The sequence below is a fragment of the Borostomias antarcticus genome (genome assembly GCF_949987555.1).
Source record: "Borostomias antarcticus genome assembly, chromosome: 6".
In the NCBI taxonomy this organism is placed as follows: Eukaryota; Metazoa; Chordata; class Actinopteri; order Stomiiformes; family Stomiidae; genus Borostomias; species Borostomias antarcticus.
The window spans coordinates 17,667,027-17,694,364 of NC_140239.1; the positions used below are offsets into that span (position 1 = coordinate 17,667,027).

General features: G+C 47.4%; 2 protein-coding genes across 5 annotated transcripts in view; one reads left to right on the top strand and one right to left on the bottom strand.

Annotated features, from left to right (window-relative positions):
- ccdc85cb (coiled-coil domain containing 85C, b) overlaps positions 1–19,132 on the top strand; it is a 47,281-nt gene extending 28,149 nt beyond the window's left edge. Inside the window, exons 2-7 of one of the 4 annotated variants that reach the window (XM_084439463.1) lie at positions 3,761–3,840; positions 5,304–5,351; positions 10,813–10,917; positions 14,392–14,484; positions 14,817–14,915; positions 16,968–19,132. In XM_084439463.1, the coding sequence (XP_084295589.1) occupies positions 3,761–3,840; positions 5,304–5,351; positions 10,813–10,917; positions 14,392–14,484; positions 14,817–14,915; positions 16,968–17,057 (515 nt within the window). In that variant the 3' untranslated portion in view covers positions 17,058–19,132. The remainder of the gene's footprint in view (positions 1–3,760; positions 3,841–5,303; positions 5,352–10,812; positions 10,918–14,391; positions 14,485–14,816; positions 14,916–16,967) is intronic. The other 3 variants (XM_084439464.1, XM_084439465.1, XM_084439466.1) reach the window with 3 other exon arrangements.
- An 830-nt stretch (positions 19,133–19,962) lies between these two features.
- Positions 19,963–27,003, bottom strand: ccnk (cyclin K). Its single transcript, XM_084439509.1, has 11 exons — positions 26,885–27,003; positions 26,077–26,312; positions 25,015–25,096; positions 24,693–24,824; positions 24,479–24,584; positions 24,330–24,387; positions 24,017–24,186; positions 22,881–23,086; positions 22,728–22,758; positions 22,476–22,547; positions 19,963–21,740 (listed from the first exon to the last, which is right to left on the bottom strand). The coding sequence occupies exons 1-11, from the start codon at positions 26,891–26,893 to the stop codon at positions 21,175–21,177; spliced, it is 1,668 nt and encodes a 555-aa protein (XP_084295635.1). The 5' UTR covers positions 26,894–27,003; the 3' UTR covers positions 19,963–21,174.
- Between the last annotated feature and the right edge of the window lie 335 nt (positions 27,004–27,338).

Genomic DNA, 27,338 nt, shown 5'->3' on the forward strand with positions numbered 1-27,338 from the left:
GAGAGAGAGAGAGGGAGAGAGAGAGGGAGGGACAGTGGGAGAGAGACAGGGAGTGGGAGAGAGACAGGGAGTGGGAGAGGGAGAGAAAGAAGGAGAGCAGGGAGGGAGAGGTACGGCCCGGGAGGGAGGAGGGAGGGAGGAAGTGGGTCAGGGTGGCCCTGACGTGATGGGAAGCGACGCACTGAGAGAGGACAGACTCATGGATGCGTCACTCGCGCACGCACGCACGCACGCACACACACACACACACACACACACACACACACACACACACAGAGCACAACAACCTCAACTCACACCGGGGTAAAAATAGAAAGCACTGGTCGTGAGTACACACACAGTATTTAGTAAGGACAAGGTTTGCCCTAAGTATGGGCATCTGGGAATTTACACTCTCTCTCTACAATCTCTTTCTCTCTTACTCACACACACACACACACACACTCTCTCTCCCCCCCCCCCCCACCTCACTCTCGACCCATCCCTCTATTTTTCTCCCATTGTCTCTCTCTCTCTCTCTCTCTCTCTCTCTCTCTCTCTCTCTCTCTCTCTCTCTCTCAGGGGATGATTTCAAGTGTTTAGGTAGGTATTGTTGTGTGCTGCCCTGTGCACCACGGTGACTTCCATGCTGAATGATCCTATTCCAGCTCATGGATATCAACACCAAAACGGAGCTCCGCGGGGTCCTCATTCCGGCCCTGCCGTGAGATCCTAGGGGGGGGGGGGGGGGCATGTGAGAGATAGAGGGATAAAAGGAGGGATGGATGTGAGGGAGCAGTCGTTGTTTTAATTGGCCAACCCTTCTCCTCTAGTATGCGTCTCTGCAGCAGGGTTCTAAAGCGAGCGGACAGTATAAGGCTCTTTCTCTCTCCGGAGCCCCCAAAGCGTGTGTGTGTGTGTGTCATGTCAAAATGTCTCTCTGAGATTAAAGTTCTCTACTGCCTCACATCAAAGGCTTAGTGACAGAGAGAGAGAGGGAGAGAGAGAGAGAGAGAGAGAGAGAGAGGGAGAGAGCCTCTGAGCTGTGAGATTCCTCTGTATCTTTCTTTGGTCCAAAGCTCAGATCTCCGTGGCTCCCCGTGGTTCTGGTCTGACCCAGCGAGACTCCGCCAGGCTCAGCCCCGCTCATCTATGAACTCACCATACTTTGTTTTGTTTGTTTTGAGCACGACAAAGACTTCATTAAAGACATGAAGAAGGTTTCTGCTAACGTTAACCTTGTGTGTCTCCGGGGTGGGGGGGGTCCTGGGTTGAGGAACCTACGTTGTCCTAATCGGCTTGGTCAGGCCAGCAGATGAAGCTAGATTAGAGGGTCACACGGGAGAGAAAGAGGATTACCAGCTCGGGCCTCTTCATCCAATCAACAATCTATCAGCCAGCCAGTTGGAACCAGACAGTCAGCCAACCAGACAGTCAGCCAACTAGAGCTGGGTATCGATTCGAATTTCAAGAATCGATTCGATTCCAATTCACAAGGTTCCGAATCGATTATCACGATTCAATTCGATTCGATTCAATATCGATTCGGTTTGTGTTACTAAAACCTGTTTTTTTTTTTTTTGCTGTAACCTTAATTACATGACTGCCAAGTTATGCAACACATCAATACTAGGGCTGGGTATCGATACTGATTTCCAAAAATGAATGAATGAATGAATCATTGAGGACTGGCACTCCAGTCAGGTAGCTAACGACTGACCTGGTCCTAACCCTAACCCAGCATTTGCATTACATTACAATCATTTAGCTGACACTTTTATCCAAAGTGACTTACAATAATTGTAGGACCATGGCCTGGAGGTAGGAGGGGGCATCCGGCCACCACTCCCCCGGTGAAGGTATGAGTGAAGATGCCGCAATAGGTTAAACATCCATGGCTACGTGGCTGGAGGCAGAAAGCTGCCCCAGGATTTACGACCATAACACCCAAAACCAGCAACATGAGCCATGATCACGGTCATTTGGGGTAATTGAAAGAAATTAGGCTGTCCAATAATCTGTGCAATATATCAGTGGATTACAGCCTAACCTCATTCCAGTGTGTTAGCCAGATTTGATCCATCCTTCAGTCATCCCTCTGACAGGCTCCTGTTTACCAGGGGAGTGGAGCTCTGCTGAACAGCACCACACGGTGGCCGGGGACAGAGCTGCAGGGGGAGTGGAGCTGGCTAGACCTGTAGTAAAACCAGCCCATGAGGAAAGTAGTCTAACATGAAGGCTTAGCAGCATGACTGACACACCATTGTGACTCACTCGCTAACGCTGTGTGTGTGTGTGTTTATTTATTATATAGGTTTTTGATAGCCAAAACCTTACTTCAGGGAGACAAGAGAGCTAATTGTAGGCGAAGCAGCAGAATTGCAGCAGAATCTCCCCTCCGTCCCAAAACTCCTTGTCCTTCCCCCGGAGTCTCTCTAGCTTGTCGCTGGAGCACAGCGGCTCTGGAGTTCCACTCAGATCTCCGTGTAAATTACTGACAGGTTCTAGAACAGCAAGACCAGCTCAGTGGCCTTGTGGTTGGAGTGTCCGCCCAGAGATTGGGAGGTTGCGGGTTTGATTTCCGGCCGAGTCATACCAAAGACTATCAAAAATGGTGCCCAATGCCTCCCTGCTTGGCACTCGGCATCAAGGGATGGATTGGGGGGTAAGTCCCTGCCACATACTAGCGTCATGTCCAGGCGGTGTACTTGTACATCAAGCTGCCTCACGCTAAGGAATCAGGAGATAGGCTCCTGCTCTATGGGCCACTAGGCTCCAGAACCATCGGTTCTCAAGGCTACTTAGCTACTTACTCTAGAACAGCCATAGAGAACGTTGTAGCCACTGGTTGCCTTTTTCTTATCGCAGCAGGTCACAAATCTCGCTACTGTGATTTCACCTAACAGATATGGAAGTTTGTCGATATTTGGTTTGTTTTCGAAATTCTTTGTTGTGGAAAATATTATGTTTCTGATATGTTCATATAGTTGGCAGGAAGTTGAAAAGTGCAGCTCGGTTTGCACCTCATTTTGTATGCAGTGGTTGCATAGCCTGTCTTCTCACGACAGCCAGGCCCAGGGCTGTCTATGGCGGCCTTTCTCTATACACAAAGCTATGCTCGCTGAGTCTGTACAAAGTCAAGGATTTTCTTAATTTTGGATCAGTCACAGTGGTCTCTCTCTCTCTCTCCCTCCCTCTCTCTCTCTCTCTCCCTCTCTCCCTCTCTCTCTCTCCCCCTCTCTCTCTCTCTCCCTCTCCCTCTCTCTCAGTGAGAATTAGGTTACTTGCCAGCGGTTGTGTAGCCATGAAAAGCCCATTTTAGCTACAGGGATTTGCAAAATAGAGAGAGAGAGAGAGAGAGAGAGAGAGAGAGATGGTGGCCGGATCACATAGAGGCACACAACAGATATAGAGGACTAAATGCATTCAAACAGATGAAGCTAATTCCAACACATCCCAGCTGGTTGCTGGTCCTGATCTCCATGCTGGGCCTCCGGTGGTTCTTCAAGGACAGTGTCAGGATACTGGGGGCTTTGGAGGCCTTTTCTCATGTGCCCCCTAGCTGGCTGGCTGTGTCCTTGTGAGATCTTTTGAAATGCTAATGCCTCTCTTTTCTCTCTCCCCTCTCCTCTCTCCTCCCCTCTCCTCCCCTCTCCTCTCTTCTCCCCTCTCCTCGCTCCCCCCTCTCTCCTCTCCTCCCCTCTCCTCCCTCTCCTCCCCTCTCCTCCCTTCTCCTCCCCTCTCCCCTCTCCTCTCCTCTCCCCTCTCCTCTTCTCTGTAGACCCGTCCTCCGGCTACATCAGACAACTAGAGACTAAAGTGCGGATATTGGAGGACGACAAGATCAAGCTGCTCACGCAGGTGAGGTCACAAACGCACAAACCTACGCGCACACACACACACACACACACACACATGCAGGTTGACCGTAATACTCCTTACTATCAAGAGTTTTCACGTCATAAACCCTAAACTTGTAGGGGAGAAAAACATGAGGAATCTCACTCTAGCGCATAGTTGTTCTCTCGCACAGCGTGTCAGTGTAGCTAACGCCAAATGGCAAACTGTGTCCTATGAGACAAAGTGGCGGTTTGATGTCTCTACCCGGCCCACCTCTTCTGAGCGAGCTGTCTGAAGGGTACAGGATGTGTTCGGCCATGTTTTATTCATGGTGGAGCGGTAAGCTCCGCTAACGAACCGTGATGTTGGGCCCTGGGCTGAGAGGAAGAGGAGAGGAAGAGAAGAGAGGTGAGGGAGGGAGGGAGGAGAGGAGTGGGGTAGAGAGGAGGAGGAGAAGAATAGCAGAGCCCTTAGAGACAGCGACAGCGCTGGTGGAGTTTCTTTCTTCTCTGACCTTGCTGTGACATCGACATTTTTTGGGGGGGGGGTGGAGAGACTGGGGAGGGTGGGAACGTGGACGGTAGTGGGACAGAGGGGGTTGTAGAGAGAGAGGGTGGGCAGGTAAGGGTTGGGAGAGAGAGGAGAGGTGCGGGAGGGGGAGAGAGGAGGCTTTTCCAGTTCACTGGGAGTTCACCTGTTAGCCCCCCATTGGTTTTCAAGAGAGGTGAGACACAGGTTACGACTCCACGGCTGTCAACAAGATTCCTTACCTGCACGCAAAAACCCGAGTCTTAATCTCCTAATACCTCATTCAGCTTAACCATTAACCTTAAATAAACATGAAACATCCATATTGTTTCTTTCTCTATCGCTCCACACGAGAATGTTCAGTTCAGGTTCAGTTCGCTCCGGTCTGCAAATACAGACAGACCGCCTGCTCCGAAGAAGCAGATTTAAACATGTTCTAATTGGGATCCTGTTGTTCATTTTAAGTCACTCTTTTTTTGGCCAATTATTTCTCCACTGACTCATTTGACTCATGTGTGTTGACTGAACAGGTTTTATGATATGGGTTATTATCACAAAGTGCTGCAATTATACCATGGAAAGGGTCTGACAGGACATGTTCTGTACTTGTACGACACCTAATATTAGTCTTTCTTTGAGTTCTGGGCAGGACGAGAAATCATCACCTCGTTCACACAGGGCTTTAGACACTTTCTTAAGGCACGAACTATGACGCTGATTAAATATCTCCAAGAAGTTTTGTATGGTTGCTTAAAAGAGGAAACCTAGATCGTGTTCAAACTCCCCCTCACTAATCACACGGTTTAACACAGTTATTAGGATAGTTTTTACTGTAAGTTACCAAGAAGAAGCGTTTTGCTCAGTCAAACCTGTTTTGCGTACAGTACTTACTAAGGACTGTGAGAAGGGCTGGCATTCATCCCCTTCTTTTAACCTGTCTTGTCCCCTATCTTCAGGCCTCTAGCAGATATAGCTTGTCCCTGTTACAGAGTCAGCCCGAGAAGGTAACCCTCTACCTCCGAACCGCCTCTCCCCTGGGGCTCTTCCTCTCTGCCGAGGCGTCTGTGGCTGCTTGTACATCTGTATCTCTCTCTCTGTTGGGTGCCGGAACTTTCTTTAACGGCAGCTTGTGCTATCTTCACGCAGCTCTGTGCTGCTAGCATGCCAAGCTAATCAATTTACACACCGGGTGGCCGGACGCGCTGTCGCGCCACTGCGCCTGGCCAGCTAGCGCTCGGTGCTTGTCGGGGTGCGGGAGGTACGGTACACGCTATGGAGCGCCGCGAGGCACCAACGGCACCGCCGCTCGTCCCGTCCCGTCACGTCTGGATGGCTGAATTATTCAGTAGAGGTGGGGGGGGGGGCAACACAGGGAGGACCGGGAACTCAATAATGCATGTGCGCCAACTGGTGGGTGCGTAAGTGGAGAGAGTCAGAACGTGTCTGAAATTGTGTCGGTTGTCGCTGCTGTCCAGGAATGCTTTTCGCCGTCTGTGAAAAAGTAGGCCGGCTCATTTCACACGCTGTACAACTTGCGTAATTTTGCGAGGTAAAGTGAGGCCCGGATTCATTTCTTCCTCGTTGTTTTGAGATAAAAGCGTAAACACGCGCACGGCGCCACGGCTCCAGTGTCGGTTACGGACGTCTCAGCGCCAGCAGGTGGGATTTACAAAGGATAATCCAGCTCTGTGGAGAGATTGCTCAACTTCTAGTGAAACTGGGACAGTGAGTGAGCGTCCAAGAACAAAGATCTGAGGGAAAGAACATACAGTAGAGCTAAGAGAGAGAATGTACACCCGCACGCACGCACGCACACACACACACACACACACACACACACACACACACACACACATGCACACACGCACACACACACACACACACACACACACACACACACACGCATAGTGACACATAGGGGCGAATTCACTAAAGCGGAATTGCGGCCGTTAATTGCACCATTACATTGCGCGTCAGTTGCTCCAGCTATGTGCTCCGTTTTGAAAACCTATTCACTAAAGACATTGCGCTAATAATATCCCAGCGCAAACACGCCCATTCGGTGTTTGCGGCTGAGTGCAATTTGCTGCTGATATAGGAAATGACTATAAATACTGCGCATACAGCGCATACAACTCGTATGCATATCATTGGACGATGGCAGACAGAAAAAGAAAGCCAGCGAACTTGAAGGCCTCACGGACGAGGTTCAAAAACATGTCTCACAGCTTTCCGCAAAAAATATCACGACTGCAGCAAAAAATCATATTTGGGGTTTAATTTCCCAATCAGTCAGTGCCATTGTGTGTAAACGCGGAAGACTGCAAACGGAGGTGGAATGATTTGAAAAGACGAACAAAATTGTCATTTTATGTTATGCAAGTTGCAGCACGATGATCTGGCATACTTTTGGGGGAGTGTATCATTGCCCCACCGGTACGATCTAGGCATCTAAACGACTTTTCAGGATTCCAAATGTGCACTCAATCACACCGCGCGTCCTGATGTGAGCCCAGTTGTACGCCGCCTCTCCAACGTTGGAAGGATTACGCACGGGAGTCATCATGGCTGAAGATGATACCTGCCGTCACCTATGATACAAAAGCAAAATATTTTCAAGACCATTCAAATAAAAAAAAATATTGTGTAGGCTATGTTTTTATTTATTTATACCTATATCGGCCCCCAGCCGTTCAATGAACAGCTATAGGGAATGCGCAGTTTCGCGTATATACTATTATACGCACAGTTTCGTGCTATGTAGGCTATTATAAATAAGTATTATCCATTGGGGGAGCTTGGACTCGCTGGGGACGGGTGGAGAGACGCATAGTCAACTGAGCCTCCCCAGACGCGACTTCATCCTCCAGTTGGCTGAAGAGCTGCGCGCTCTGGTGTCCAAACAGCTACCGCGGTGGTTCTAGTGTTAAATCAAAAAGTGACCTTCTTCTAAATATTCTCTCACGAACAACATGCCTGGCATTGCGATGCCTTCGCCTCGCAACAATCACTGCTGCCATGATCAGTGGAAAGGCTGGCCATGACACCCCTTGCGCTTAAATACCACCACGTCTCTGAAAACGCAATTAATTTCACTTTAACTGCGTGAGGCAATTTGCGCCGATCTTTGTGAATTGGGCGGGTTTTGCAATAATGTTCATTTGCATAGAAAGGGGAACATTCTCCGCCCATATTACCTAATTTAAATATCAGCTAATAACACCGGCGCAGAGAAACGCAATGACGAAGGCAACGCAGTTAACACCGTATTTCACCCTTTGCGAGGGCTTTGTGAATAGCAAACATAATTTTTGACTTATTTGCACAGGCTTTGCGTCAGGAAAAGCTGCGCAATCCTTTAGTGAATTCGCCCCATATTCTTCTTACAGTATGTGATCTGCATGTGCATGTAGGCTACACAATCATAAGTGTTCTGTGTGTGTGTGTGTGTGTGTGTGTGTGTGTGTGTGTGTGTGTGTGTGTGTGTGTGTGTGTGTGTGTGTGTGTGTATGTGTGCCATGGTGTGTGCCCTCCTGGCCCATCTCTCCATCTGCAGGCGTAGTAGAGTGTGCCGTCACAGTGAGATCTGCAGGCGTAGTAGAGTGTGCAGTCACAGTGAGCCACTCTATCATAGACCGCCTGGCCAGCCTGACTCCCAAAGGTCAACGGACGATGACTATGACAGATTGACTGAACGCCCTCCTCATCCATTAGCCGCGAGCTAATCACCTGAGTGACTTTGTCTCAGCGGTCTCTGGCGGCTGGAGGGGCAGCGTAGGGGACTCTCACAGGGACATTACTCATGGCTGATGATGACTGAGGTAGTTAGCTTCAGTCATAATTACTCCACCGGGCTCTGCTCTGCACTGCAGCAATGTCAAATGATCTCTGTCAGTCTTTCTTCTAGGATTACATATAGGGCTGGGTTTAAAAAATCGATTAATCGATTCTGAATCGATTCTGAATCAAATGATTCCGAATCGATTCATGAATCCCAGAATCGATCTTTTATTTAATGAATAAATGAAGGAATGAATAGTTAATTTATTCATTCAATGATTCATTCATTCATTCATTTTTGGAAATCGGTATCGATAGCCAGCCCTAGTATTGATGTGTTACATAACTTGGCAGTCATGTAATTAAGGTTACAGCTAAAAAAACAGGTTTTAGTAACACTAACCGAATCGATATTGAATCGAATCGAATTGAATCATGATAATTGATTCTGAACCTTGTGAATCGGAATCGAATCGATTCTTGAAATTCGAATCGATACCCAGCCCTAATTACATAATCTCGCTGCTATGCTTTAGCATGTCTATTCTCCAGACCCTAAGAGTGCTCGACTCACTGGGTGAAGTACACTGAGGTACTGTAGTGAAGTTTGTTGTTTTGAGAGGCTGAGGCGGGATGTGTACCGATGGAGGGATGGATGGAGGGATGATAGTGGAGTGATGGAGGGATGATAGTGGAGTGATGGAGGGATGATAGAGAATGGTAGGTGGGATGATAGAGGATGGATGGATGGAGGGATGAACTTGACCCAGCGGAGGACAAGAAACTAGTTGTTGGAAACAACGCAACATTGTTGGAGGGAGGAGGGATGATAGAGGAGGGATGGAGGGTAGCGGTGATGGAGGGATGGATGTTAGACGAGGGATGGAGGGATATTATGAGACGACTGTGGCTCAGGAGGTAGAGCGGGTCGTCCAATAATCGCAGGGTCGGCGGTTTGAATCCCGGCCCCTCCTGTCCACATGTCGAAGTGTCCTTGGGCAAGACACTGAACCCAAAACTGCTCCCAGTGAGCAGGTTAGCACCTCGCACGGCAGCTGCCGCCACTGGTGTGTGAATGTGTGTGTGAGTGGGTGAATGTAAAGCGGCCATTGTAAAGCGCTTGGTATAAAAGCGCTATAGAAGTGCAGTCCATTCACCATGACAGAGGAGGGATGGAGGGATGTGGAGGAGAGATGGATGCTCAGAGAGGGATATTAAGTGACTGATGGAGAGACGCAGAGCCAGGGGGGTGTTAAAGTAGGGACGGATGAATGGAGGGCGTGAGGGAGGGATGGATGGAGGGATGGATGGAAGGATGGATGGAGGAATGGATGACAGTTGGAGGGGGTGTGAGGCTGATGCGTTGAGTCCCCTGGAATCCCCGAGCAACAGAAGTGACACAGAGATTGGCCAATCCTGCACACGCACACACACACACACACACACACACATGTGCACCACTCACACACACACTCTCTATCTACCTCTCTCTCTCGCCGCACACAAACACACACACACATTGTTCACTGGGTTATTTATAGCCATATTTCTCCCAGCCATCACGTGTGTGTGTGTGTGTGTGTGTGTGTGTGTGTGTGTGTGTGTTTGTGCGGGAGGAACACCATTGTGTGACAGGAGAAATGTCACAAGGATTGTTGGCAATGCTGGGTCCCTCTCTACAGATGGGGGGCTACTGTAGCTACAGTACTGCCCTCAAGGGGCTACAGTACTACACACACTGTACACACACTACTGTCCTCACCTCTCTTTAATACAGTACTATACTATACACACACTGTACACACACTACTGTCCTCACCTCTCTTTAATACAGTACTATACTATACACACACTGTACACACACTACTGTCCTCACCTCTCTTTAATACAGTACTATACTATACACACACTGTACACACACACTACTGACCTCACCTCTCTTTAATACAGTACTATACTATACACACACTGTACACACACTACTGTCCTCACCTCTCTTTAATACAGTACTATACTATACACACACTGTACACACACTACTGTCCTCACCTCTCTTTAATACAGTACTATACTATACACACACTGTACACACACTACTGACCTCACCTCTCTTTAATACAGTACTATACTATACACACACTGTACACACACACTACTGTCCTCACCTCTCTTTAATACAGTACTATACTATACACACACTGTACACACACTACTGTCCTCACCTCTCTTTAATACCGTACTATACTATACACACACTGTACACACACTACTGTCCTCACCTCTCTTTAATACAGTACTATACTATACACACTGTACACACACTACTGTCCTCAACCTCTCTTTAATACAGTACTATACTATACACACACTGTACACACACTACTGTCCTCACCTCTCTTTAATACAGTACTATACTATACACACTGTACACACACTACTGTCCTCACCTCTCTTTAATACAGTACTATACTATACACACACTGTACACACACTACTGTCCTCACCTCTCTTTAATACAGTACTGTAATATCTGTATGTGTGCAATATGTGCGTGTGTGCGCGTGTGTGTGTGGGGGGGGGGGGGCAGTGTGTAAATTGTGTTTGTGTAGGATCAGTGTGTAATATATATGTGTGTGTGTAGGATCAGCATGTAATGTGTGTGTGTGTGTGTGTGTGTGTGCCCAGCAGTGTAACCCTGGTGATCTGCGGGCCCTGAGAAAGGGCATGACCCTTTACCACTCTGAATCCCAGCTGTCCTCCCTTCCGCAGCGCCAGGACGCCCTGCACAATGTGAGTACACACACACACACCCACACACACACACACACACACGCACAGATTTGGGACAGGCCTACACACTTCCCCAGCTAATTTATTTCCACTTCTGTAATTACACCAGCACCGTATCTCTCCTACACACACACATGCACACACACCAGCACTTTATCTCTCCCACACACACACACTCACACACACACACACACACACACACGACTTAAACCTCTCTCACCGCTCACCCTCCGAGCTCTCGGCCTCTCCGTGTCTCCCCGTGGCCCGTTTGAAACCTCACTGAAACCATGAAATTAATTATCCTCCACAATCCTCTTTGACCCCCTGACCCCCTTCATCCCGGAGCTGTGGTTGAGCTGGTAATAGTTTTCTGGCTGGCGAACAGAGCGGACCTCTCCCTGACACCACCCGGAGGAGGGCACCTCACCAGAGACATCAGTAGTGTGTTTAATCAAAGTCCCGTGGCCCCAGGGACCTGCCCGTCTCTCTGGCTTGGCCTGCTCTGCTCCTGCTCTGCCAACGCTCAGCCTAGCTCAGGTGCCAAGCTGGAGGGGTGGTGGTGGGGGGGTGGGGGGTTCGGGTGGGCGTCATCTCTGGGCACCGTCCTTCACAGCCCTGACCTCTGACCCCGGGAACTCCCTCTCTCTGACAAGGTGGAACGCTAAAGGACTCGATCCGCCCGCTGTGCCGCCCGGCTCACCTCTTAACGAGGTTAGGATATTGATCTGCACCTGCTGCACTGCTCTCAGCAGTCCAATTATGTAGATATAGATAGATAGATAGATAGATAGATAGATAGATAGATAGATAGATAGATAGATAGATAGATAGATAGATAGATAGATAGATAGATAGATAGATAGATAGATAGATAGTTCTATTTCATAATATTCATTTCGGGGTCAACCTGTGTCGAAGCAGCGCCTGTCCCACTGGGTGGTGGAGGCGATTGCTTTGGCATACACGAGTCAGGGTCTGCTGCCGCCTTCGGGCCTGCGTGCGCACTCGACCCGTGGCTTGGCTGCATCCTGGGCCCTTTTCAGGGGGGTCTCTGTTCAGGACATCTGTGCTGCGGAGAGCTGGTCCTCGCCTCTCACTTTTGTTCGTTTCTATATGCTGGACGTCTCCGCCCCGTGCGTGGCGAGTGCAGTCCTGCAGTCCTGATTTGAACGGAATTCTCACCCTGTCGGTTGGTGGACGCTGATAAGCTTGTCTGGCATTACGGGAGCTACCATATCCCATAGTGAGACACGAAACGAATATTTTTAAATAGAACTTAAAGGTTATTTACATAACCCCGGTTCTTTGAGTAATATGAGTGAGGTGTCTCACCAGACAACCCTTATTGCTGGGCGAGTGAGAAGAGGTGCTTATCTTGAATGAAGGTGATCCCTCCGGCGCCAGCCTATATAGGCAGGTGGGTCTACCCCCCCTGGCGCGGATCGATTCTTCCACCAGACAATCAGGATTGGTGGAATGAGATAGAGCTTCTGAGGTCACAGCAGGGCGTGCCTCCCATAGTGTGACACCTCACTCATATTACTCATAGAACCGGGGTTATGTAAATAACCTAAAGATACTTTATCTAGGATAGGATATCTAGGATATTGATCTGCACCTCTGCACTGCTCTCTGCAGTCTAATCATGTAGATAGATAGATAGATAGATAGATAGATATTGTATCTAGGATAGCATATCTAGGATATTGATCTGCACCTGCTGCACTGCTCTCTGCAGTCTAATCATGTAGATAGATAGATAGATAGATAGATAGATAGATAGATAGATAGATAGATAGATAGATAGATAGATAGATAGATAGATAGAAAGATAGATAGATATCTATCTATCTATCTAGCTAGCTAGCTAGCTAGCTAGCTAGCTAGCTCCTCTGCTCTATCTAGCTCCTCTGCTTGACCAGAATGTCCTGTAGAGGGTGGGAGACAATGTCCACGATGGCCCTCAGTTTGGCCAGCTTTCGTCTCTCCACAACTACAGTCACTGAGCCCAGGCTGACCCCCAGTCCAGAGCCCGCCCTGCCCACCAGCTCGTCCATCCTGTTGGCAAAGCATTACAGATGCATGAGGCAAATGATGGATACTGCTTCCCCTCTTGGGTGTCTCCATGGAGACCTTCTCATTATGGGCTGTGCGGCGATTGATTGGCCGAGCTCTGATGTGGCCTGAGTTCATCCATGCCATGAGAGATGGCTAAAGGGTTAGACAGAGGGAGAGAGAGAGAGAAGTGGAGGGAGAGAGAGACGAGGGGAGATAGAGGGAGAGAGAGATAGAGGGAAGGAGAGGGTGAGACTTGGAGAAGCAGGGAAGATAATTAAGGGAGGGGGGATTAGGGGCCACAGTTAGGCAGCTGGGCATCAGAAAACCCTCTCTCTGTCTCTCTTCATGTCTCATTCTCTCTCTGTCTCTCTTCATGTCTGTCTCTCCATCTCTTCTCTTCTTCCTCATGTCTTTATTTACACTGTGCTGCATTCATCCGCACTGCGATCAACCTGCCCCACTTTCAGGTCTCGTTGAGCGTGTGTGTGTGTGTGTGTGAGAGTGAGAGAGAGAGAGAGAACGAGAGATAGAGAGAAAGGGAGAGAAAGACAAAGCCCTTTGATTCCCACATACACTGGTACCGTGGCTTCTGTCCCGGGGAGCTTTTCTGCTCCTACCGGAGGGTCTAAATTAGGCAGATTTATGCAGGAAAACCTCAGCCAGGGCTACACACCCCCGTGAATAGCAAACAAGGCCACGGGCTGTGTGCTCCAGCGGGCCCAAGCCAAAAAACCTTTACGAGCGCAGCGCTCGGCCCGGCGGACGACGGTCGCCATCGCTGAATTGACCCGGCCCGGTCGCAGCGAGAGCATAGGACAGACAGCCGCCGCAGCCACAGGCAGCATCACAGGCAGCATCACAGGCAGCATCACAGGCAGGCTCTTCCTGTAAGGTTGTAAGAACTTTTGACAGGCTTCCTGTCAACAGCCTGATAGGAGTGTCTCTCCCAGGTGAGATCTACAGTATGTTACCAGGGCAGGGTGGTGAATGGAGGTATTGTATTGACCCCTCTCTCTCTTTCTCTCTCTTTCCAACTCTTTCTCTCTCTCTCTCTTCCATGAAACAGAGGGTCACTGTTACTGGGAGTCTCAGACCCCAAACATACACATGCATGTGCGCACACACACACACACACACACACACACACACACACACACATACACACACACACACACACACACAGACAAACACACACCCTTCCATTAGGCCAGGTCAGACCACAGTTCACGGCTATAAAGTGGAGTCCTGGTGTGTTTCTGTGTTGTTGAGCGCAGGGTGCCTGAAGCTCTGTGTGTTCTCGTAGCATGTAGTTAATATTACAGCAGGATCAGCCGTAAGCTGACAGCTCCCAGTGCTCTTGGTCCAGTGGTGTGATATTTACCATCTCTCTCTCTCTCTCTCTCTCTCTTTCTCCAGGGAACCGGCCGCCTCCCCACCAGCGAGTCGTCCCCGGCAACTGGCTATCTGTCCTGCGTCCAGAAACCTGAGGTGGTGGTGCACGCCATGAAGGTAGGAGACGGGCCTATCGCCACGCCAACACACCTCCTCAACCTGCACCACACCTGGGCACATACACTATTTGAAATTCTTTCAAATACTTCTCTGTGCTTGATTAAACTGGCCTGGCACAATGGAGCCAATCCACCCGACACTTCAGACAGACCATCAAGTAAACCATCAAAGTATTTAAATGATTTAAATTATTAATTGACCTGATCCCTCACCCTCCACTTAGACATCACAGTGTGTGTATAGTACAGTGTTATCATCTGTGTGTGGGTCAGCAAGGTTTTGCTGCACCACAGGATCTGTGGTTTTATGGCCGTGCTTGGTTCTACCAGGTGCTGGAGGTGCATGAGAACCTGGACAGGCAGGCTCCTGAGGACTATGAGGAGGACCTCAGCGAGAAGGAGAAGGCCATCGTCCGAGAGATGTGCAACGTACGTGCAAAACACGACACCACACGACATAACATTGCATCAGGACATGACACCATGACATAACGCAACATGACAACACGACATAACAACACAACACGACACCCCACAACAAAAAAGAACCTCCTGCTTTTCCTCACACCCTGCCTCTTATCCCTATTTCTCTCTCTCTCCCTCCCTCTCCTTCTCTTCATCTGTCCCTGTGTGATAAGGTTACATTCACACTGCAAGCCTTAGTGCTCATTTCGGATGTATTGCTCCGATTTTTTGTTTGGCTGTTCACGTTACTTTTTAAGGACACTACAGTTTAATAGGATTTTTTTTCCCTTTAAAGATATCCTCAGGAATTTTTACCAGTTTAATCTTCACATCAAGAGAAATGTAACTCATTAAATATGCGTAAAATTGCATATATTTCGGTACCTACTATCTAAACAATGGATAAAGTCAGGCTTAAAGTTTTACTTTTGTTTTGATAATATACTAAAAACTTAAATATTTACAGCTGGGTTTGTGAATACAAGCTTATTTTCAAGAGATATTGAAAAAATACTGCATCCACCCATCCACCCAATTTTTTGGCGTATTTTTAGACAGGAAATGCAACCTAAAATGAAAAGACAACAAGATATTCACAATTCCAGCTGTAAATACTTGCAGAATACATCTGAGAATCAGTATGTAAAGTTTAGTAAATGCCCCTGCCCTGGAAGTTGAGGTACAGTGACGTCAGGTACTGAAAAAAACTAATTTTAAGAAAATGGCCGATAAAGATAAGCATTATGAATTCATATGCTTATTTCACAGGTACGACAATTTGAAAAAAAGCTGTTTTTAATCAAGTCTCGCTATTTCTCTGTTAATGTAGTGATAGTATACATGTTATAGTAGAAGAATATAGAAAAATCTGAAAATTGAAGTAAAGTTGAAGAAAAAACACCATTATGACTGTAGTGTCTCCCTTTAAAGGATCAGTGTACAGAATTTCGTGGCAGAATTTTGTGTAGACTTGGCAGAAATGGAATATAACATTTATAAGTATGTTTAATTTAGTGTATAATCCCATGAAAATAAGAATAATTATTTTTTCGTTACCTTAGATATGCCGTTTATATCTACATAGGGAGCGGGTCTCCACGGAGGCTGCCATTTTGCACCATGTATGTGTTCAGTTGGTTGCAATCTGCAGCCTCACCACTAGATGCCGCAAACAATCACACACTGCACCTTTAAATATGGCCAATATCAGATTTCAGTGTGAACTGGTCACGGTCCTGAAATGATCCGCATGCGCAAAAGAACAATAACAAAGACGTCACCCGCAGCACGCTGTCGTACGGAAGTAAACATGGAGCCTACCGAAGTCACATTTACGGTTTCATTCATAAGTTAATGTGCAGTGGAAGCCAACGAATCTGTGGGCACATGATGACAAGGTCAAGGATGAGGAGAAAGAGATTCTATACGACCCCTCAAGTTTTGCTTGTACAGAAGTACCAGTGACTCCCGCCGGGGCAGAATTGTGACGAATGTCGATCTAGAGCCACATAGTATTTTTGCCTGTAGTCTGAACGTAGTGTCCCAGGGCAGAGTTCTAATTGCAGTCCTTATTAAGAGGCCTGTCAGAGCAGTTACACCAAGACGGCAGGGAAAAGAGCACCCCTCCCGCCTCCTCCCTCCATTCTTCCTCTCCTCCGCCACCTCCATCCATCCCGGTGATGGTGAAAGGCCTAGAACTGTTATAAAGGCCTCACTGATTAGGGGTCCATTAGGCCTGCTGAGGTATGTGCCAGGGTGGGGATCTGAGGGGAATGCTACAATAGCACCTCTGTGATCTTAGGGGCCCCAGGGCCTCTCTGACACAGACAGATTCCTCCAGAGACAAGTCTGCTTGTCCGCCTCCCAGAGACTGTGCTGAGTGGACAGAAATGCCTCGCTCCAGGAACTTAATTTGCTCTCTGGACTTCATTTTCCTGCATATTGTTTAATTGTTTCTCTCTTTTTGTCTATGTGTGTGTGTGTTTGTACTGTATGTATCTATGTGTGTGTATACAGGTGGTATGGAGAAAGCTGGGTGATGCTACAGGATCAAAGCCCTCCATCCGACAGCATCTCTCTGGGAACCAGTACAAAGGCCCTCTGTAGCCTGTCGTTGAGAGAGAGAGAGGGGGGAGGGAGAGAGAGAGAGAGAGAGAGAGAGAGAGAGTGAGACCTACACTCACCTGGACCCATCTGACCTTCGCTCGCACCTACTGCCTACTACATTACCCTGCATACCCCATTCCTACAGGCTACAACTCCCATCTGTCCCTCATCATACCTCTGTGACTAGACATTAAATATGGACCTCCCTCGCCACTGTTCAACACACATTTCTGTTTGAACTTACCATGTTTTTATAACTGGCAGCTAGTTTCAAGATTTGCTACTTTCCTGGATGGTTTTACTAGACGACACAGTGCTGTTTCAGAGCTAATTCTCCTGCTGTCTTGCAATGAAAACAAACTTCTTTAGAGAATAGCCATAACAGTTTTAGAGTAGGACAGTGTCACAAGCCAGTCAGGTTGCATGGTCTCATCAGGGCTTCAGGCTAGCTGAAATTGTTGAGACAAACATTTTCTTTGATGTCGATGGAGCATTTAAGCAATGTTAGGTTAAGGTCAGACAAAGTCTGACAGAACCTTCTACGGGGACCCCACTCTTGTCAGTTGTGCTAGCTTCTCACTGGTTGATTAGCGTATTTTAGCGTTAGCATCCAAAGTGTTGATAAATATGTAAAACCCACTGTGACATAGTGCCCTTTGCTCAGTAAGTGAAGTCTATTAACACCGCATAGAGATCACTTTTAAACTTGTGTAAAATATGTATAAAGCCATAGCACTACTTTGTTGTTATTGATTTTACTTCTATTTTCTATTCTAGCGTGGCCATGTGTTGTTTATATGTTTGAAAAGCACACAACTGAACCTTAAACAAGGTTTATTTTTCTCTCAGTAAAACAATTTCACATTTTGTATCTTTTTAAAACGAATTGTTGGAATCTATGTGTATCGTCTGTAAACGTATCAACGGCCATTTTGGATCAAGCCCTCACAAACTATAGAGTGATGGATTCTTTTTATTTTTTTATTTTTAAAATGAAGATGTATGCTGCGTGCATGCTCGACAATCATGTTCTCAGGTGTGGAGACCAGAGCTTTAGCGTCACCTGTCTCTGTTGAAGAAGACTGAATGGTTGTCGTGGTTCTGTTAATCAGTTGGTATCAATGCGGTTGACAGCTGTTGAAGACATCTGTTCGGTCCATCTGAAACAGGCCAAACGTGTCAGAGATAATTTCTCTGACCAAGTCCAAGAAAGAAAAGAAGGTGTATTTTTTCTGTGGCCATGATAAAAAATAACCTAACCATTATGCTAAATTGTTTTTTTGATTTAAGACAACGAGTTTGTTTGTGGCTTTTCCATTCATTTGATGAAATTGCATTGCCGTTTCTTATCAGGTTTGGCCTAAAGTCATGGATGCAGCTGAGGCTGATTGGCAGTGACTGCATGTTTGTAAAAGTTGTCTTTTTCCGTGGGGATGTGAAAGCGAAGTCTTCCCTAGATGTCTTTCAATATGGTAACATTGATGTCAGAATGATACTGTTAGCTATCACAGTGAAGGTATTTATGCCAGGTGTTAGATAAGAGATGGGACAGCCACCAATAAGAGGGGCTGTCGGTTCGTACATGATTTTGATTTGAACCTATCAAGAGACTTGCTTTCTTGACAGAGTTCTCTAATTGGTTTATAAGAGCCAATGGTTGACAGCTCCACCTCTCATTTTTTCTAGTATTAGTTGTTCCAAATTAGAACATTATTGAGGCTGCCATTATATCAGCTTAAAGTGTGGTTCTCCTTAGTTCTATCTCAAATGGGTCTAACAAAAATAAAAATCAAGGGATGGGTTTTAAAAAGTGTCCTTTTTTCTAGGAACTAATTTGAAGCCATGACACAATTCTGAACTTTCTATGCTGCATGGGGTTTTGATTTGGAAGCTGTTTTTTATGCTTCTATTGTATTTCTTCTGTATTTTCTGTATATGTTCTAAAAACCAGAATGAGGATTCTAGAATCTACAGTGTTAATGGCAATTCCTGTAGTAACTAGCATGATCGTTTCCCTCATGAATTCCACTGATATCACAGATATGGATGGATATCAGCAGAAATAGATCATGAAATAGTCCACCATTAGATAATTTGGGAGAAAAAATAAACAAATGATTACTTTCTTTGTAGTTCTGTGTGTTCTATAATCTATATGTTGATGTTGTGAACATTACTCTTACATACTGGAAGTTCAACGCCACCAGGGTGCATTAATAGAGCTAGTGCAGCACTGCCCTCTGTTGGATTGATCACGTGATGAAGTGACATTTCTAACAGCGGACTGAGAGCAGCTGGAGATTGTGATTGTTATATATATATATATATATATTATTATATAACTCATTTGAAAGTCTCTAATGTGATCACTGGGTGGGGGGATATGTGTGCTGACCTTAGACCACATTTACATTAGTCATTTAGACAACACTTTTATCCAAAGTGACGTCCAATAAGTACATTTTGTCTAAGTAAACTGACTGCACAGCCCAGTCATGGGTAAAACTTTGAGTGCCTCCAACAGTCAGTGAACCATTGTGAGGTAACCTGACCTCCACCTATCCACAACACTGTTCTAGAACCTGACCTCCACCCATCCACAACACACTGTTCTAGAACCTGACCTCCACCTATCCACAACACACTGTTCTAGAACCTGACCTCCACCTATCCACAACACACTGTTCTAGAACCTGACCTCCACCTATCCACAACACACTGTTCTAGAACCTGACCTCCACCTATCCACAACACACTGTTCTAGAACCTGACCTCCACCTATCCACAACACAGAAGACATCAGAGTCCTGCAATCAGTTTATTTTTTATTTTATTTTTTTTAAATTGCATTTATTTATTTTTGTATTATCCCAAGTGCCTATGAGACACAGAACCAATGGTGTGCAACAGGGTGCTTCACAACAAACCATCTGCTACAGGGAGCCTAGCTAAGGCACATATGGATATAAGTTATCTAAAAAAGATGCATCAGTTAAGATTTCACGTTGCATCAGTCATGATTTCACATAATGTACAAATACACCTTCCCGTCAGCGTCCAGTGTGACAGAGCTCTCGCTCTGGTGTTCTCATTTCAACAGTAAGTTAGCCCCAACATATCAATACTGCAGACTGACTACAGCATTGGGTACAGAATTAAATCATTCTTCCTCTTCAAACATGACCATGAAGTCAATTGCAGTAGTGAAAACAATATCAAAAACAAACAGAAAATGAAAGCAAAAAGGAGCCAAAATCTTTCGGGAGAGAGTACATGGCATTTCTTCTCTTCTCTCCCTGTGTTTAACTGACAACGTATTTAATATACAAACAAACCAAGAATGCAATCTTTTCCCCAAAAATGAAATGTTTGGAATGTGGAACAAACAAGAATCTCTCTCCTAAAAAATAAAACCACAGATTCCACAGGAAGCAACCTTCAGATACCTGGGATTCCTAGCCTGGGGAGACCATCCTGGTCTCGCCAGCTCACCTTCAGTTTAACTCCGCAGATCAGTCTCGCCCCCCATCTTAAACGATTGTTCTCGAACTAATGTTTTGACCGGGCCAATCAAGGACTGTGTTTTGACTGCTGTTCTGCCCTCAAGTAGAACATAGCCCCTGAGTGGTTCCCATAGCAAAACATTCTCCCGAAGCAATGAGAAGTAATGTTAAATGTTAGCATAATGAACACAGCCATAAGTGCAGTATTGCAGAAATTGACTCAATAATAACAATTAAACAAGAATAAGAGTAGGCTATGCAGAGTTTCTTTGAGGAAAAGACTTGATTTGGCTAAAGTTTTGTTACACTGATTGGCTGAAGGAGTTAGTCTGTCAAGGCAAGCACTCCGGCCACAATAATCGTTGGAGATAGGAGGAAGACCAGACTGATCTGCGGAGTCAAACTGAACGTGAGCTAGATCAGGATGGTCTCACGAGGATATGGGATTCCAGCCAATCAGAGAGCACTCTGGGGAAGCGTCCTTCCTGTGTCTATAGACAGAAAGACCCAGAGAGGGATCCAGCTGTGGCCCTGCGCAGCTACACTCCACTAAACCTTCCTCCACTCTTCCTCTCGCTCTCTCTCCGTCTCCTCTTCTCCTCCTCCTCCTTCTTTCATCTCATCCAGCCGCGGTTCATGGGCATGCCGGGGGGCAGCGGCAGGGGCACCTGGGACTGTACTTGGGGCACAGGCAGTGGCGGGGGGTAACCCCCGGGCGGCATACCCATCCCGGGAGGGGGGCCGCCGTGCCCCAGAGCCATGCGGGGAGGAGGGGGCGGGTAGCTGTGGTTGTAGCCCGGAGGAGGGTAGGCCGGGGAGGGGTGGGGAGGAAGGCTGGGCGGGGGGTAGGAGGTGGGGGGCGGAGGGCCGGGAGGCGGGGCGTTGGGCGGGGGGTAGGCGTGGTGGTAGGGCATGGGGGGTCCGTAGTTGGGGGGCATGGGCGCGTAGGAAGGCCCTTCGGTCTTCATCATGGACTGGAGGCTCTGGTAGCCCTCGCCCGTCATGTAGGAGCTGGTGGTGGACATGCCCATGATGTAGCTGGACGGAGGGGGCGGAGGGGGGCGATGGGGCAAGGGGGGCGGCTGGTGTGGGGGGGGGGCGTGGGGCAGAGGGGGCGCGGATTCGCTGACTGTGGGAGGCTCCGCTTCAGAGGGAGGGGCTGGAACAGGCGCTTTACTGTCTGCAGAGGGAGAGCGAGAGACTTTCAATTCATAGAACCATCAGGACAGTAAAACTGCTCTTAGGGTCACTAGTCTGGGTGGGCGGGGCTACCGGAGGCAATGTTGACGCACAACAGGCTACAGGAAGTAGATTCTAGGACTACAGGAAGTAGATTCCACAGACGGTTTTGCCAGAACCGTGATTGATGGGAGGCAACTATGTGTACTACTCCACATGAGGTACAGAGGAGGGTGCTCTGCTGCCACCTACTGGAAGTATCTATGATAGTTAATAGGGTTAGGGTTATATAGCTCTTTTATCCAAAGCGCTTTACACACACACACACACACACACACACACACACACACACACACACACACACACACACACACACACACACACACACACACACACACACACACACACACACACACACACACACACACACACACACACACACACACACACACACACACACACAAAAACCAAAGGCGGCAACTGCCATGCAAGGAAGCAATTTACTTCCTTTGCATTGGAAGCAATTTGCCAAAGGACACTTCCAACATGTGGACAGGAGGAGTCGGGATTCGAACCGCCGACCCTGCGATCATTGGACGACCCGCTCTACCTCCGGAGCCACAGCCGGCCCACATGAATGGGCAGATAGGAGGAGGATTGGCTACAGTCTACTAGAGATCACAACAATGACAACACTGAAGCGGTAAGGTGGAGTTCAATCAGAGTTCAGACTCACCCGGGGGGGGTTGTGTGGTGGGCAGAGGGGGCATAGGGCTTTCCAGGCGAGGGATCTTAGAGCCCACTTGTTCTGTTGAAACAGACACAAGCAGACGTCAAATTAATTAACCAAAGGCTGCTGAAGACCACAGATGTATTTTTGTGTGGGGTTTTTCCCCACTACAAATCGCCAGATACAACATCCGTTTCATCAAAAGTGAATCTAGTCAAACTGAAGCGTCTGAATCCCCCGTCGTTCTCCATGCAGTACCTGGTGCTTTGGGCTCTTCTTTAGGGGACCCCTGGGGATAGAGGGACGCTCATTAGACGGAATCTCGCTTCTCATAACCAATCTGTACAATCCATGCTGGAAACACTCGTCCGACAGGAGGGACGAAGGCCTAAAGTAGAAGGACACACTCACGTGGGGGCGTTTGAGCTGGCGAGGCGGGCTGCCGCCCTGGGGGGAGCTCTTCTTGGGTGGCGGAGGCGGAGGGTTGGTGCCCGGCGGCTGGCCCTGCGGGGCCGGTGGAGCCGGAGGCAGGGGGGGCCCCCTCTCCTTCTCCTGCAGCTGGTGGGGGATGGGCTGCTTGCCCTGGGAGTACAGGTCCAGGATCTGGTGGCAGATGTCTGGGACAAACCCCCGCAACAGTAAGAACAGACGGCAGACAAGCCGAGGTCAGCAATCACATAGTAAATGGTAAATGGATGGTAAAAGGACGGCACTTATGCAGCGCTTTTATCCAAAGCGCTTTACAATGGCCTCTCGTTCACCCACTCACACACACATTCACACACCGGTGGCGGTGGCTGGCGTGCGAGGTGCTAGCCTGCTCACAGCAATTTGAGGTTCAGAGTCTTGCCCAGGGACACTTCGACATGTGGACAGGAGGAGCCGGGATTTGAACCGCTGACCCTATGATCACTGGACGACCTGCTCTACATCAGAGTCAGGGGCCACAAAAGACGGGCGTAGTGACGGAGCCACCGCATTCCTTTCAAATCCAGCTGCATTTGAACAGCCAATCAGGAAGGCCAATCAGCCTCCCCCGCACAGCCCACTATTGGCGTGGGCCAATCATCTTCCACGCACAAAATCCACAAGTCTTCTCAGTGGTGTCCGCGAATATCATAGCTTGTTCCCAGACGTTCTCGCTGCAGTAAGACATTCTGGGTACTCCTGGGATTAGCGATCACACAATAACTCTAGGAATCTGAAGGGAACACAAGGATAAGCCCCGAAAACAACAACAACACGCATACCATTGTGTGTTTCTCTCCTAGTTGTGGTGCTGGGGTCCAAAATTTGGATCAAAAAAGAATAACCTTGCACGTGCGCACACGCACACACATTTATTGTGACGACAAATGTCTGAACTTTCTCAAGACAATAAGGTTGAAACGTTGAACGAGAATGAAACCGCACGGGATGGAGCATGTTCCATATTCCGTATTCATTGCCTATTCCTCTGCTCTTGCACCCAGACTTGTTTTTTTTGGGGGGGGGGGGGGGGGGTTGAATACACCAGCCATCTTTTCAGACGGGAGGCCCGCCCCTACCTTCTAGCAGCTCCACAGGAACGTCCTGTACAAACTGCTCCCACCATCGCCGCGATGACTGCTTGGAGGTCCACTCCTGGATGTCAAACTTGCAGAGGCGCCCCGCCAGGTACATGACCGCCACGGCGATGATCTCTGGCTCCCACTGCAGAGACAGCATGGTGCACAGGCTGGGACAGACAAGACAGGCAGGCAGGGAACCAGACAGAAGGACAGAGTCAAAGAGAAGGAGACAAGCAGGTTAGTTCTAGCTCTTTATTTACCATTTACTAACTCTAGAGGAGGGGCGGGGCTGTGGTCGTTGGTAACCCACCTGTCATTGACAAAGGTCCACGCCATTTGCACCAGCTTCTGAACTTTGTTTTTGTCACCTTGGAACAAAGCAGGCAATAGTGAATTTAAAACATGAATACACTCGGGAGGGGGGGGGGGGGTGTTGACATTGAACGCCGCGCCTCTCACCTTTGAGCTGCTTGGCGTAGCGCAGGAGGAACATGTAGGGGTGTTCCACCTGCAGGTCAAACTTGATTGTCTGTAGCAGAATTCTCTCCAGCACCATCACCTCCTCCTGTTGGCGTCAACCAAGTCAGTGCCACAATGTCATTTCCAGGAACACGGAACAGGACAGCTGTGACGAGTCCAGGTGAGAGCCTGAGCTGAACGGAGGACGACTCACCTTGGGGTCGTCTCCAAACTGGGCGAACTGCACGTCGTTGAGCAGGCTGCGCGCAGTCTTGATGATGTCTTTACACTTCTTGGGCGTCTCTTCCACCTTCCCAGCCAAGAAGAGACAGCAGGCCCCGGTCACCTGAGGATGACACGACACACAGCGACTCACAGTATTTATCCTGAGAAGAATGTTTAACCAATTCAACCAAAACATGTTATTTGGCCTATTATATTGTGTTAGTGTACTACACTATTTCTGAACTCCCTCTGATGATTAGTCATAAACAACGGTAATAAATAATTTTGGCTAGCCCATATCTTGTACTCACGTATCTTGGAAACTGTTTGAAGGAGTGAAACATGTAGAAGCGGTGGAAATAGATAATTCCCGTTGCCAGGGTGTCATAGTGTCTGATTACACAGTTAAGGATAAAATCAGGGAAGACAGCACTTGATGTCCCTCTCTTCCTACTTAAAGGAGTAGTAAAGGGGAAAATCATGTTTAGCCCTGTTTTAAGGTTACTTATGATCATATACTATGGTTCAGATCAAAAAGTTGACAAAACTAGCACTTTTGAGAAAGTCTGATAATTGCTCTACCACCGTTTTGGTCGTACAATGATGTGGATGGGCACCTTGAAAAATCTTTCAAAAACATGTTAAACTCTCGATTTCAAAGACAAGCTCACAGAGGGGGTAATTGGTGTCCGTTGGTGTTCCGACATCAAATTCGCCACAAAGTATGAATCCTGTAGGGTTTTATTGATCATTTTATGAAATCCATTGACTTGTATTGAAGCGACCGTTGTAGATGTGTAGATCAATCCGCAGAGGGGATTCAGGAAGCGGAACTACTTACGGTAGCTATTGTTATTGTTTATGTAGCTATAGGCTACCTAGTTTGCGTCAGTTTACACACGTATGTGCTGCGACTAAATAGTTCTATGCAAAATATTTTAAAAAGCCTTTCCAGATGAACTAGAATCTTACTTTATGGCAAATTATATGTCAGAACGCCAACTAACACCTCAGTGAGTTTCGTCTTTGAAATTGAGAGTTAACATGTTTTTTGAAAGATTTTTCACGGTGCCCATCCACATCCATTGTATGACCAAAAACGGTGATAGAGCAATTATCCGACTCTCAAAAGTGCTAGTTTTGTCAACGTTTTAATCTGAACCATTGTATATGATCATAAGTAACCTTAAAACAGGGCTAAACATGATTTCCCCTTTACTACTCCTTTAAATCAGCCAGGACTGCAGACTGACTAGAGCCAGAGGCAACAATTAGCTGAATCTGAAATTGCTTTGGTGTGTGCACTAGATATAAGCTCCTTGTGTAAAGCCTATATTTCAAAGGGGAATCAGCTAGATGTTTGAGAAGGATACAGTCCCAGCCGAGTCCCCACGTCAAATATGAAGCGTGCCCCCTCTCTCCGGTAGCGGGCCTCAGTAGCAGGGTCCATTCCCTCGGACTGAGATGGGGTGTGGGCCAGGTCCTTTTTATCCCAGTACCAGCATGGCTTGATGTGGTCCAGGAAAGCCTGCCCCGAAAGGGCGGAGTTTTCCTTGTTTTCTTTCATTTGGTGAGGAGAGGTGACGGTGGATGGACCCGCAGAGCTGGGCTGGTATAACGTTACACGCAACACACAACATAACATAGTGGTAACTCATCATATGGCAGTTCAAGGGTAACGCAAATTCACATGGGTTACTTGTATGCACACAGAATTGTAGCTAGCTAAGTATTTAACGTCGTAGATTCTTGTTACTTAGCCTGATTCGTAAGGACACGCAGTACACCGATTAGTAGTATATAGTGAGTATTACTAGGAAACATAGTAGCACTAGTAATACGTAACGTTAGGCCAATTCAGCTAACGTCACCTGGTGAACCATAGCCAAAAGATTGAAAATTGTTTCCAGCTAGCTACATGGGGTATTATACTAGCTACACCCTGACACGCACACTTGGCAACTAGGCATAGTAGTGTATAAACGAAACTGCACAGTACAGTAGTAAGCTAGTTAACCTAGCTTAGCTTGAAGAGGGAATGGTTCCTAGACCAGCTCGTACTGGCTAATGCTTAGCATTATACTAGCAGCGCGGTGTGGAATAGCTAGCCTAACGTACTTTTAATCAGTCTGTGGAACAGTTTCAAACTGTATTTGGGCGGTCTGAAAACAAAACACTTACCTTTAACATGTAGCCTTCAGAATTAATATCTATGTACTAGAGAAAATAGTAATACATTAGACTGAATTAATAGTAGTCAGTGATCGACAACAGTCCTAATCGTGGACGCTGCCATTTTTATAAACGTCAGAAAGAGTTGGCATGGCAAGATTAGTGTTACCAACTCTCGCGAGACAAGTGTCACGGGTAGTTACCATGGGGTTAGGGGTAATGTCAGGGGGATGGGGGATACGCGTCCATATAGCTGTTTAGAACGGCTCTGAAAAGGTATCGTTACAAATTGTTCTATATACAGTGGCAACCCTTTTTAAAGTATGAATCATGAAGTGGAAGTTTAACCATGACTTCACACTAATATTCCTGTGTTTCCCCTAGGAATCATACATGTATAGCCTACTAATTGATTGAAGGAGGGGTTTATAGATTGACCGACTCTGTTGGGCCAGCTCCTACT